At 35.3% G+C, this 14579-nt stretch overlaps 1 protein-coding gene across 1 annotated transcript; it reads right to left on the reverse strand.

Annotated features, from left to right (window-relative positions):
- Positions 1–1753: 1753 nt before the first annotated feature.
- Positions 1754–3244, reverse strand: LOC122655909 (dof zinc finger protein DOF4.6-like). The gene is made up of 2 exons (XM_043853922.1): positions 3051–3244; positions 1754–2534 (listed from the first exon to the last, which is right to left on the reverse strand). Exons 1-2 carry the CDS (start codon positions 3072–3074, stop codon positions 1761–1763), a joined length of 798 nt encoding a protein of 265 aa, XP_043709857.1. The 5' UTR covers positions 3075–3244; the 3' UTR covers positions 1754–1760.
- Positions 3245–14579: the final 11335 nt, after the last annotated feature.

Raw genomic sequence — 14579 nt, forward strand, 5'->3', positions numbered from 1 at the left:
AAAATTGATACCCAAATTCTTAGAAGGGCTACTAACATCCCTTGTGAACAAATGGGTAGCTAAAGAAGCACTTGAATTGTCATCAATTAACAAACCCCAATTATCATCTCACCCAATTAAGGCTAAAGACTGAATCTAATTAATTAAACTCCAGTGGCCAAAGTGGAAAGATTATTTTACAAGGGAGATCAGTTTAATAGAATAAAGAAGTAGGAAGTCCAAATTTGGAAAGAAAGAACTGAGAGAGAGAGAGAGAGAGAGAGAGTGCCGCTCAAGTTTGAAGACAGTGAGTGAGTGGGGAACATCTAGAAATGTAAAATAAGGGTGGAAGGGTGTAGAGTCTCACCTTTCATTTTGTGGACTTTTCTGGGGATGGATTTGATGAAGAAGTGGGGGAGATTATTCTTGAGCACGCTTGCTAAAGGGAATGTTAGTGGGGACCACTTTTGACGACCAAAGTTGGAGTTGGGTGGTTTTGTCAGAACTCCCTTCTTTTCCTATCAATAAAATCTTTCTTTATAAATTAATAAGCATGAAAACAGGAAAAAAGAGATGGCATGGGAAGTAATAATGATCATACATGGAATTAATGAGGCAATGTGACACCAGAGTAGAGCAGAGTGGATATATAGAAATTATTAGGTGGGTTCTCTGGTTGGTTGAAGCAGGTAAACTTGTTCAGAGGGTTGAGCTCCTTCAATTTATATAATGTTCCTCCTAAAAATTGAACCAATGGAGAGAAAGGCAGGTGATCAGATTGCTCTTTTAATTCCTTTTAAGAACTCTCCCTCTTTAATCTTGTTAATTAAAGATATATATATATTAACTGGATCATGTGTTGTCATACCTAGTTGTTCTTCCTGTCCTTCTCCCATTCCTATTTGCTTCAATTCATCACTGGAAAGAAGAATCTTTGATGGTATTGCAGCTGATGAGACCTGACATTCCTGATCACCTGCTTCCAAGAAGAAATAAAACAAGGGAAGAGGTGTTTGGGTGGAGATCGAGAGGATGAAACAAATTCAAAGACATCAATATTTCATGGTTCAATTAACCCCCACTTGATTACAACTAATTAATCCCATGTTTCTATCATTGGTGATAATTAATGATACTATTAAGAAAGAAGAATAACTAGTGAAGAAGACACTCAAAAACCCATTTTAATTAGGTTTACACAAAATAATTAAACAAATTAAAAAGCAATCATTCTTCTGTCCATAATTAAGACTTACACAGTTCCACATTTAACAAGCCCTCTTGATTGTCACCTACAAGTTGAAAATTTTATTTGTACCAAAGCCCATCAAACAGCATATAACACAGGGTGCCCTTCTATGTACTCATTTTCTTGTGATAGAAGAAATAAATATATATGAATAAAGGCCATTTTGCAAGCCCTGCTAGAAGTAGTTGTCTTGATTCTCTTTTATATGTTGCCCTGCAAAAAATCTGGGCTTTTCTTGACCTCTTCTTCTATCCCTAAACATCATTCCATGACACCCTTTTGAAGCCAACCTAAAATAAGCTTCAAATGTTCACAATGATCAAGAGTAGAGTGAAGAAAACAAAGATGAATGGAAGAGGGGAAGGGGGGGGGGGGGGGGAAAAAACCAAAAGAAACCCATGTATCCTATCTGTTAGTTCTATAGAACTCCAAACAAGTCACCCACCATGTGAAAAGGGGGGGGGGGGGGAAAGAAAGAAAATATAAGCCCAATTTCTTCTTCTTATACTTTTACTTGAGATCATCTTCTTCTTTACCAAGATCCTCCACCCAACATTCCATTCCAATATCCAGTTGAATCCCCTCCTTGTCCTCTATTCTGCTCAAATTCAGTGGTGCTTGAAACCTGTCTTAAATCCTCAAAAGGAAATAAATGCCTCCCACTACTCTCTTGATGAACCCCTTGTAGATTCCCATACCCACCACCACCTGCAACTCCAAGCCCATCAAGAGAAAAATTAAGGGTTGGTTTGAAATCCTGCAATTGACCATACCCAGATGGATAAACTGTATTTGAATCTGAAATTGGCATTTGCATGAAAGAATTCATGCCCCTTGAAGTAATCCCACTCCTTAACAGCTCTGAAAGAGAAGTTGAACTGGATGAACAAGGGTTGTTGTTGTTGTTGAAATCATGTGTGGTTGGGAAAGCCAAGTTGAGGTCTTGACCTTGATGGATCTTAGGATTTTGATGAGAAGAGGAAGTAGATGATGGGGTGAGATCAGGAAGCTTTTTTGATGAAGATAAAGAAGAAGAGTTTGAAGATCTCTTATTCTTCCTTGAACCTCCTCCAACAGGAACATTTCTAAGAGACCCACCTTCAGTCCAATACCTCCTACAAGTCTTGCAGAAGTATCTTGGTTGAGTGAGGCTATAGTTGTTGTAGTAACAGAATTTTGTGTTTGTTGAATTACACCTTGGACAATTCAGAACTTGTTCTTTCTGAGGCCTTGTCCTCCTCTCTGTTATAGGCCTTGAACATGTATTAGAGACCATCTCATCCATGGGTTTCACCAATCCAATCTCCTAAAAAAAACCCAAACAAGAGAAACTAGCACAGATCAAAACAAAAGGATCAAGGCTGAAAAAAACATCTATAAACTTAAAAAGGAAGGAATGAAAAGAAAAGAAAAGTAACAGCAAACAAACAGACAAACAAAACAAAGGAAATTAATAATAATAATAATAATAACAAATAATGCCTTTTTTCCATTCCTTTATGGTGTGAGGAAGAAAAGAAAGAAAAAAAGTGAAGTGCTTTCAAGTTTCAAGAAGAAAAGAAAAGAAAAAAAACACTCAGATGACAACATGAAATCAAACAGAAGTGGGGACTCTCACACCAGATGTTTTACACTCATCATCATCTCCATAAACAAAAACACAAACACTTGATGAGCAGGAAATCCACTACTGACTACAATTTCTTCAAATACAATTAAAAGGGTTTATGTAAATCAGCTTCAACAAACCAAAACCAAGAAGAAAATTCCATGATTTTCATGCAGATCATGGACACAGGAACAGAATTATATATATATATACCTGTGGCCATTGAGCAGTGTCCATGGAAGGAAACAAAAGAGCTCTGTGTGTCTATAGAGAGAGAGAGAGAGAGAGAGAAGAGAGATAGAGAATCACCTCCTCTGCTGGTGCAGGTCTTAGAGAGCAAGAAATAATGTTTGAGATGGTTTTGTGTGGTGGCTTAGTATATGAAAGAAAGAGAAGAATGATAGGTTTGTTTCTCCTCATCTTACTAGTAGTATTAAAAAAAATACTAGTATATATTTTAACAATATTTTTGGTTTGGGTATATTTGTCTTCAACTTATAATATTCTAATTTGTTGGGTGGGTAGTGTGTGTTTTTTGTATTGAGGACTAAGGGGTGATCAGGTGGGTTCCTTCTTTTCTCTGACTCAGATTTATATATATATATGGGTAAGTCAAGAATCTTTCTTCTAATAATCTCCTTCTGATCTTCCCCTCTGTCTCAGAATTGTCTCAGATGTGTGATTGTGTGTTTGTGTGTTTTCTTTCTTTATTTATTTATTTATTCTTGCTTGTGAGACCATGAGTCCCTTGGGATTAGAGATTTAGTTTTGGATTTCTTTTGTGTTTGTGGGAAAAATTAGATTTGATTGGGGGTTTGGAAGGATGCAGACTTGTGGTGACTACCTCAGAATGGAGAGTAACCTTTGCCTCCTAGATGGCTTTGGTGGCATATGGGGTCCCACTAAACAATACTGACTAGGATGAAAACTGTTCCAAAGGATGAAAGTGCCCCAAAAAATTTAAGGAGAGGGTAGGGAATGGAGGATAAAATTTTGCTGCAGTCTGAGCATCATACTAGTTCAAATCCAGCCTACCACATGTACTGAGAAATTTATTGTAACGCATGACAAGGAAAATTTCTACTACGATTTAGAGCAATATTTTATCTAAAGATGGGGATCAAGCTAGGCATGGCTATAAAACAAAACGAAGGAGATCGGGGAATGACCCGTTGATATATTTTTAATAAGAACGATTTTATCGATATATATCGATACGTCCAATCTGATACCGATACCAATACGGATATTTATATTTACCAGCATACTCATGATTGGGGGTTAGGGAACTCTAAGTATAGGAGGGTGGTGGTGGTGGTAGTGGTGGGGGGATGAAACTAAGAGCCGACAAAAGCAAAGGTGGTGGGACCCTTTCAATGTGGGTGGGAATGTGGGATGGGAAAGGGAGGGAGAGAAAATTTAGGGTTTTGGTGTGTTGTGATGGGGACGTGATGGGTTGAATTCAATCAAACCACCTTCAAATCCGAGTGGGTGTGAAGAGATTTCAAAGGAATTGAAATTGTGACTTTTTGTGTGTATGAGAGAGAGAGAGAGAGAGAGAGAGAATAATGGAACTTTCCTCCTTTAATCTCATAGATTACTACAAATACAAATTAACACTAATTAAAGCAACACTAATAGTCCTATTATATATGTATTACGCACACTGATGACTTATGGTCTACTACTCGTATCGTATTCTAATAATTAATGATCCAATATATCCCTCTTCTTCTGTTTATTGACTTTTTCCACCCGGTCCCGGCCAAGCTGTGCTCTGTCTGGTCCCAATTCTCTCTTAATTGGAAAAACTATAAATACATTATGTGATGACTGAAGATGATACGTAACTAATGGAGCTTTGAGTCAGAAAAAGCTATGTGTGAGGTGTACTAATTTGTTTCTACCTAAAGTTGGAATTGTCTTGGAACCGACCAGTTAAATCCAGAACTGAACCATATCAATTTTTGAATTGAATGAGATTGCTGGTTCTATGAGTTAATTTGGGACTGATTATTAAATGAGACACGACGGTTTTGTGATGGGTTTTCTAATGGTTTCAGAACATAGAGAGACCAATAAGGAAAATGATTGGAATTGAAACTACTAGTACATGTTTAAGATGCATATTTATTAATTTACGGTCTTTACTTATGCATCCTATTGTTACCAAAATGGTGTCGTAATTTTTTTTTGAAGATCCTTTGTCAATTTGAAAGTAACTTGTCATTATGACATTATCAAAGATTACATATTTTTTGAGTAACCATGTGAAATGATAGGATTTACCTTTATTCAAAAAAATATAACATTGAAAAGACCAAAAAAAAAAAAAAAAAACATTGTTCCATTATAACCAAGTGGTCATGGATTCGAATATGAAAACAATTTCTTTATGAAAACAAGGGTATGATTGCATACATTATGACCCACCCCAAAACCCTCAGTAGGGGGAGCCTCATGCTCGGGGTATGCCCTTCTTTTATTATTTTCTTGTACTTATATGTAAGTGTTATGTCATAATCAAAGAAAAACTAAAGGTCATATGTCAAGAAACACTTATATTTGAATGTTTGAGACTGAAGGGCCTGGAAATATTAACGAATCAAAACTATGTTATGCCGTAGTTACAAAGAAACTTATATTTGAGTGTTTTGAGACCTTGAGTACTCTGAACGGTCCAAAAACCATAACAGGACCATCCGGCACATTATTAAACGAGAACGAATCCTAGTTTTGGGCCATACGTTTTGTATATGAGATGATTTTGGGATTGGCCTCTTAGGACTGAAACCAATAATGAACTATACTGATTACCCATAACTGTCCCGTTTGACACCCTTACACATCAGTTGGTCTCAGCCGAGAAGTGCTCTTTTAGGCGCACATCTGAACCACCACCTCAGCCAACTAATGAAGCTCAAACTGTTCCTCAGTCAGCAACTGAAATGGTCAGCCTAGGTAGGTAAAGGTAACACGTACAGACGTAGAGGATCACCTAGCAGTTGAAATTGGTGGGCGGTGGTGGTGGTGGTGGTCCAAAAGGCACCACACGCGCGTTAGCTTTGCTATATTCTCAGTAGTCCATGGCTGCTACATGGTCCTATGCTCCCTTCGCTGCTATTACAAATTAACCAACAAACAGCCATGATAGCTGCTCAGGTGGACACTGGACAAGACACCAAGTGTTGTCTGTGCCTCCACATCATCCCTCCACGCAAGCAAATGATAGTCAAGCTGTCCATGTCGACATCGTCAAAAGCTAGAAGAAAGTGGACAGGTGAGCCGTCCAGATTCAGGAATAGAAAAGCTCTTAATTAAGTGTCAAAATTGAGCCTTGCATGCAGATTGTTTGCGTAATTGCCACAGTGACATTAATTTCTTTTCTATAGTCACACACACACAAACAGAGAGACAAATATAACATCTTAAAAGTTAAAAATCAACCACAAAACAGACACACCCACCGACCCACCTGATCGAGTAGTTGAGTCATTTTTATGTAATAATGAGTGCCAAGAAACGCCTCTGTGGTGCCATTCATTACCTTACCACCCATTAATCAATCCAAAGAATTCTCCTCTTTTTTAGTTTGAATCAACTTGAGTTTGAGTCAACTTCGAATTGAATCCCAATGGGAGCTAAAAAGGTCAATTCTCATTATAGCATCTCTTTTTAGTTTTATCTTTAATCTTTTATGTCTAAGAAAGGTATAGCCAAAGCGTGGAAATTTATTGATAGCATTGTAAGTGGCATTTACGTAAATATAATCAAGTACACACCCATGCATTCCTCTTCTTTTCATTTTGATTTTCTTTTTGACATATATATGGTGCATAAGATCTTCAATGGAAATAGACTTGGTCTTTATATCATCATCTGAATTATGGTTTCAAAAATCAGACCGGAATCGATGGAATCGAGTTACGCTGATTACAATTAATTCTTAATAAAACAATTATTTTTACCATCCAAGAATGCAAAATCAATATAGAATATGTTCCAAGAATGCATACCAAACACGTACTGCCTTAAGGTCAGCAGAACTGCAATATAAGAGGCAATTTTAGTAATTCAATATGCTAATTTACTTTTAAGGAAATAAAAACATAGTTAAAAATTCAAAAAATACATAAAATAGATATAGAACATGAATATATTCTTGCATCATTGAAAATTAAAATTTCTTTTCTCCTTTGAAACATATTTAAACATGGTATACTATATGCTGAAAGTTAACTTCCTTTTGGATTTGTTTAATGCATATTTAATGTATCCATGAAAATTTTTAGTTGATGTTTATTTTTGGAGGAAATGTTTCATTCACTCTAAGCGAAGTTAATTGTAGCTTCACTAACAACTTCTCATCATATAAAGGGCTGATTTGGTTGCTATGATCCCTGGTAGATAGGGGATCCTTTAGATTGGTTACATGTTAAATTTGTTGGGGTTCCATGAAGAAGGTGGAAAAAAATAGTCTCATATCGGATATGAATGAGAAATGTGTGGGGGGAGGGTTTATAGGTATTTGGACACCCTTTTCTAAACAACTAGCTTTGAAGACGAGTACGTTCTACCCAGTTCCCTTTCTCCGTTTGTTTCAGCGTAAAATTTTACCAGAAGAATTTTACATTTTCACTGCAAAAAATTTTAGAAGTAAAATTTTAAATGTTGAAAAATGTTCCAATGTTTGTTTTTTATGAAAACAAACATTATAAAATTTTTTCAAGTAAAATTTTACATCGAAACAAACTGAACCTGAAACAAAATTTGGGGGAATCATGTCAACCATATGGGTCGATCACCATGAATTGTACTCTTCTCCAATTATCATTTTTAAATATAAACATATAATCTTTTAGATCTAATAATTATCTGAAAAATAAAATAGGTTTCCACTGATTATAGCAATTACTTGTAACTCATATATACTTTCTTATAACAAATATAATTTATTTTCACCTTAATTTTTAGTTATAAGGAGGTCTATTATATGTGTAACTTTTTCTAATTAATTAAGAGTTGGAGATAGTTTTTGAAATCTTGCAAGTGATTTTGAAATGTGAAGAGAATCAATGAGATGTGATATCCCATTATCCAATACCTTTGTCTTGGTATGGAAGATTTCACAGTACTAGCCACATATATATAGTGGAGGAAGTATAATATTTGACTTATGACTTCCCTCATGACTGAGTGACTAACTAGCTTTTGTTGAAGAAGACATTTAACTATGTTACAAGTGTTTCCAGTAGATGAAAAGTCACATCTAATTTTTACCAAACAAATAAAACAAAAAGTCACATCTATTCTATCATTATAAATTTTTTAAAGGAAAAAGAGAAGATATTCAAGGATTAAGTTTTACTTCACCCTTGTGATCTGAATATGTGATTGGATTATTGACTCATTTTTACATTCTCATCCCTTATTGATGAAGTCGAAATTATCCGTCCTTAATAAAATCTGAAAATGGGAGTAGAGGTTCTTCTTTCCTGTTGAAAATTTCGATCTAATATTTATTAATGTTTAATCCTTGCCGGATGTTCTACATTAAAAATAGAAGCCTGGCCTTGATCCCAACGTTGAAAGATAGGAATCTCACTTGCAAACTTGAACGCAAAACCTAGTTCGAATTGATTAAATCAAACTGATATAACCCGGTACTTATCCCAAACTTGACCAAAATCAACTTGATAACAAATTAATAATAACTAGAAACCAAACCACATCAAAATCGAATCTTTTTTTCCTTATTGGTTTGGTTCTGAATTCACCTTTACCATATCGAATTGATTCAATTTGGATCAAAATTGGCACAAACCGATTGATTGACACCTCTACTTGAAAGGGTATATGCGTTTATTAATAAAAAGAACTAGCCGGTCTTCACAACATCACTTATATTTCTTTGAGAGAGGGTTCTCTACCTAGCATTGTGGCCTCTGTGTCAATGCAGGGGCCAGTCACAGCACGTATAAGAGCATCAGTTATACTTCTTTTAAGTATCATATCGATTCATATCATATCAATACTCTAAAAATAAGTTACGTATTAATTAGTATCAATAGATACACAAAGATAATTGTTTTGTATCTGGATGTTAGCTGTTTTCACTATGTTTCAAGGATTGCCAATTCAGTAGCAGATTGTCTTATCAGGAGGGCCCTATTCATTTTGGGGAGAATGGTTTAACCTAATTCCGATTCTTGTCTATCTGAATCTTTGTTCTCAGATAATAGGAATGTTCCTCGATCTTCGCAATAAATTTCTTTCAGACCAAAAAACAAAACAAAAAAACCAGATACATATGTCTCACATTTTCTTCCACTGGAGCTCTCCAGTAAAGGGAGAGGAATCCTTCTATTGGTGGTCAAACAATTGAGGTTACCGATAAAATTTGACATGTGGTCATGTCGGGATGGGGAAAGATAAGGCTGCCGCCTTAACCTTCTTCTTTTTTTTTTTGTTTTTTTTTTTTTAGGTTTTCTGATAATTTTGAAGTGGGGTGATCATCAGCCGTCAGATGAGGTGATGCGTGGGACCACAAAATTGAATGGGAAACTAGAGAGAGACGTGTGGCTGATGAGGAACCATTACTATTTTGTGTTTTTTTTTTTTAAGTTTTTGGGGGCCTTTATCTATTTAGGCGTTCGAGGAAGAAGACTAGAAGAAATAGTGTGGAGTGTGTGGGTCCCAAATTACGAAAAGAGTGGTTGCGCGTGCGTAATATATTTTTCCTCCCTAACGAAGCAAAGAATCCGGCTGACCATTTCCCCTACCTCCTTTCTCATTCCATCCCTAGAAATTCGAGATATATAGATAGAGCGAAGATGACGTCACGTTATTGGCTTTTTCAGACGTGGACAGCACGGAGATTGTGCTTCACACGTCAGCAATTCCCGTTCCTTCCCTTCCCTTCCCTTCCCTTCCCTGCTCTTCGGGAAACTTTCATTCTTTTGAGGAATGAGGGATGAGAATAGTCGAATCAAATCGTTTCTTGAACTCAACATAAAGATATGGTTTCACTTAGGCTGCGTTTGGTATGCATTCTTAGAATGGATCGACCTAGAATATATTTGAAGAATTTGTACCAAACACAGCTATATGTAATAGAAATCATTTATTGTTTACGTATATGATCTACAATGAATCAAATCCTTCCTTTGGGGAGTTCTGGCCGAACCCGAATGCATTTTGTCATAATCAGACTGATCTACAATTGAATATTCTCACATTACGTAGAATCGAAATAATCGAAAATTTGTTATTCTATAATAATTTTCTTCTATCTTCTATGAAATGAGTATGATCACAGGTCATAAACAGATGAATCATCACAAGAACCAATCTCCTTCACTTCTTTTTCTATCTTTCCATTATGGTGAAAGGTTCATCCACAAAATGTCTTCCTTTCACTATTCCTTGGTACCCCCATTCAATTAAGCACAATTAGAATTTGTTTCCTTCACCGTGGCTAAATCATGATACGTGATGAATAAGAAAATGAATCAAGGAGAGAAAAAATATCGTGTGGACTTTGTGTATTACATCCCTATCCTCTATGTAAGCTTCACTATTCATTTACGTTTTTTTTATATTCGATAATGATAAAGACAATATTTCATAATTTTTAAGTTAGGAGTTATGATGGTGATGTTGATAGTGTTTGACAGTAGGGCTACTTATTTGGGACCACAATCGCACCTTCTTCTCTCTCTCTCTTTCTCCTTTTCTTTTAATTTATTTAGAGGGCAAAATATTTCGGGATGCAACCCAAGTATCCATACATGGTTGATTAAAATAAGACCTAAATTTTATGAACAAAGAGATCCTAAGGTTCTTATCACATTTCGAATTTCAACTCAAGCGAGTGGCAAAATAGAGTTTTGAAAGTTGAGGACTACATATGATGGAGTACGTACATAGTAATATTAATGGTCAAAGTTGCACATAGATGAGTATGAATATACATACATGGATGTGCATGCTTATACATGAAAATGTATTTTATACATGCATGAGATTGATCCAAAAACAACATTGTAGATAGACATGAAGGTATGCCATACCAACATGCGTTGTGTAATTTTAACAAAGAAATTAAATTGGTCAACTACAATGGAGTAGCTTAATTATGGGTTATTATGGAAGGCTTGAATTTTGGATAGAGAATTGCTGATGTTGTAGAAAGATAGTCACCATGCAATTATATATTTTAAAGAGAAAATAGGTGAAATGTTGGACCCACAAAACAAATGTTTCATGAAAATTATCAAATATCTCTGGTCTAATTAAAATGAGCCTCTAGATTGACCATTTGTCTGGTTTGAGTTTTTTATATTTTATAATATTGGCTTATAACTAAAAAATCCCACTTGTATAAAACAATTTCCTTTTATTTTTTCTCAATTTTTTCAATGGAAAAATGATTTTTTAGTACCCAAAAAAAAAAAAAAATCCATTTCCTATTTAATTTGCCCAGACAAACCTTAATTGGCAATATATGGTTCATAGCAAAACGTTTCAAGGGTCTGTTCTTATTAAACCCACTTCAAAACAAGGGGCCAATATAAATTACATATATATATAATACCATATAATTATAAAGAAAGTTGAAAGTGGAAATAAAACAATGACCAAATTCTTGTTTCTTGTCACTTTCCCAAGCTCCAAAGTATTTTGCACAAGTTTTCTATTGTTGACATCTATTCTAAATGTAGAGGACTACAATCTTCAATCAAAGATTTTGGGAAAACCTTCTTTTAAGGGAAAAAGAACTCTGCCCGGGAGTGTGGTCTATGCGAGCACTCCCATGAGTCTATCTCTCTCCTTCCCATATGAAAAGATACCTCTACCCCTTTGTTTTGAGGAAGAGAGAGATAGACACATGGGAGTGCGGGCAGAGGCCATACTCCTAGATAGAAAACTACTTCTCAATTACCCGTTGTCTTATTTCCAAAAGACATTTAATTTAATATTTAAAGTAGGGGTAAAAAAGGTTTAAATTTTTTGAAAGTTAATTAATGTAGTTTTTTATGTGAAATGTTTAAATTTAACCTCATTAAAAAATTTTATATTATACGAAAGGGTAAAAAAGTAAAGTTACAATCTTGTTGCAACCAACCTAATTGGTTACAACAAGTTTTCCCCATTAATTAATTATGGATTAAAAGAAATTTTTTATTTTTCTTTTCTTTTTGTGCGTGTACAAAAGGCAAGATCGACCCACATTGTCAATCCTTTCATACACACATGTCTATTAATTTTTCATGTGAATAAAAAAATTTTGCATTTTAACTGTTAAAAAGATGAAATTCATTAATAACATGTCAAAATTAGTGACCCATCTCAATCATATCTGCTTACTATGCATCGTCTATTCATTTGTTTCTCAAGGGCTTTTGTTGTTCAAAGTCCCAAATACAATTTTCATACAACTATAATAGTATAGGGACAAACTTAATACCTAACTCAACATGATATACACAGCCTCGGATATCAATTAAGTTAAAATCAATATTGATGGGTTTTTTTTTTTAAGAGAATCTGAGTCATTTTAGTATTAAAGTCATTTTTAGAGATGATGATTGTAGGCCTTTGTGTTCCTTTGTCGTGTATCATGGGATTGTCTCTAATCATGTAACAGTGATCCTGACTTTCTTAAAAGCATTAAAATTACAAATCAAAGAAGATTTGACAAATTAAGATTTGAAATGGATTCTTGAAGTTTTATTTTGATAGTAAAATCATATATACTTTTTCCTTGAAAATTTATTGAGTAGTGGTAGAATCTTAGGTTTCAATTTTAATCTTGTACTTGGAAGATTTTCCATTGCTATTGTGAGATCAATGTTATTACGGATCATCTTGCAAATCAAAGTGTCACTTTAGGAACAGACTTTTATTGACCATCATCTCCTTCGTCAATTGTAATTGACTAAGAATGAGATGCTATGTCCAAATCTTGATATAGATTTTGTTGGACTTCAGTAAGATTAACCATTGATGGTAATGTCGAAGGTGATTAATTACTCATGAATTTTTTCATTCGAGGTAGACCTTTGCGTCTATTCATGTAATTTATTTCTTCTTATTAATGATGAGAGCTGACTTAGCTTAGTGCATACAAAAGGCTTCCCACTTCCCACAAACCACCTTCTTAATGGAAGAGATTTCACATCCAAAGAAATCATTTCCCTAGCCAATGGCCCCTTGCTCAGGTCGCCTATGGTAGAGACTAGATCATGTCCTTGTACAAGTTAGTATCGTCCAAGGCCTTCCAGCGCCACTCACATGGAATTCACTAATCTTGTAGGTCCCTCAGTGGATTCCATATGACTAGTGTTGAAGCGCCTAGATGGTACTCGTGCAAGGACATTATCCACATTCCCTACGGCATTACCTCGGAAGAGGAAGGTCCCCGGTTTCAATCGTATTGCATGCATCTCAACAACTTTGCTTTGCTAACATTCACATGCAGTTGTGGTGAAGATTGCTCTATTTTCTGTCTAAAAAAGAAAAAGAAACCATCTCCTTAAGGCTCCACTTAGTTCAACATAAAAAGGAAAAATCTTGAAGGGTACACCTTATTATCACCAAAATGGTGAACTAAGAAGTTGTAACATTTTTTTAATTGTCCCTTATGATCTTATTCTCAAAAGTCATTTAATGGAGAGGGAAAAAAAAAAAAAAAATTTTAAAAATTGAAAGTGATTTAAGACATTATTTATGTGAAATGACAAGTATTACCCTCATTGAAAGAAAAAATAAAATATTTTATTTTTAGAAAGCAAAAAAATAAAATTGCTTCTTAATTCGACATTTAGTGACACACCTAAAAATGGACTAAATACCTGAAGGGTTCAAAAAATTTCCTCGTCAGTGTTGAAGTGAGTGAAAAGGAATCCAAAACATAGAATCAAACAAAATAGGGTCGACGAGCCATCCCCTCCTCCCACAAAGAAAGAGATCCTCTTCCTTTCTTATATTGTCGTTTGGTCGGTGCTAAGCTGTGGGGACATGTGGCCCCCATCCAACCATAATGGACGGCCTGAAAGGTGGGTGGCCTTTCCATCAGAAATTACCACAATCTTGATATATGCTTGCCGGCGCCATTGAATTTCTGTTTCTTATGCATAAATATATACAAATCTATGTGTGGTAAACTAGCAGATGACACCAATCGGGTGATGGGTATCATATAAGAGAGATAGAGGTTCGGGAAGAGAGATACTTTATACCGGCGATGTGCGTAGCCTTTTCCTTTTATAAGATAAGATTAAAGACTTTAAGTGTTAAAATAGTTACAAACGTCACGGATAAGCTTTTGAATCAAGCCAAATTAACATCATGATCATGTCAATTGTGAAATGGCATGAGATGATGGTGATAGCAGAATTGTGAATTGTGAGGAGAGAGAGAGAGAGAGTATTGCATAGGCCGCATCATGTGAGGAGGAAAGATATATATATATATATATATATATAGAGAGAGAGAGAGAGAGAGAGAGATTATCAGGACCATGTCTCATAATTTTATCTGTTGCTGTAACTGGAGTGTTGCTGTGCGCATCGTGTGGCCATGTGTGCGGCGCAGCAGCTGATAAAGGTCCCTCTCATTGGTTTCTAAACTCTGTCAGTTTTGAAACCTTATATATCACATGTCAACTATCTGCGTTATCTACATTATATTGCTTGTTTTCTTTCTTTTGACGTTGGGCAAGTATGAATGAATAGCCTT

Source organism: Telopea speciosissima, chromosome 1 (genome assembly GCF_018873765.1).
Source record: "Telopea speciosissima isolate NSW1024214 ecotype Mountain lineage chromosome 1, Tspe_v1, whole genome shotgun sequence".
Lineage (NCBI taxonomy): Eukaryota > Viridiplantae > Streptophyta > Magnoliopsida > Proteales > Proteaceae > Telopea > Telopea speciosissima.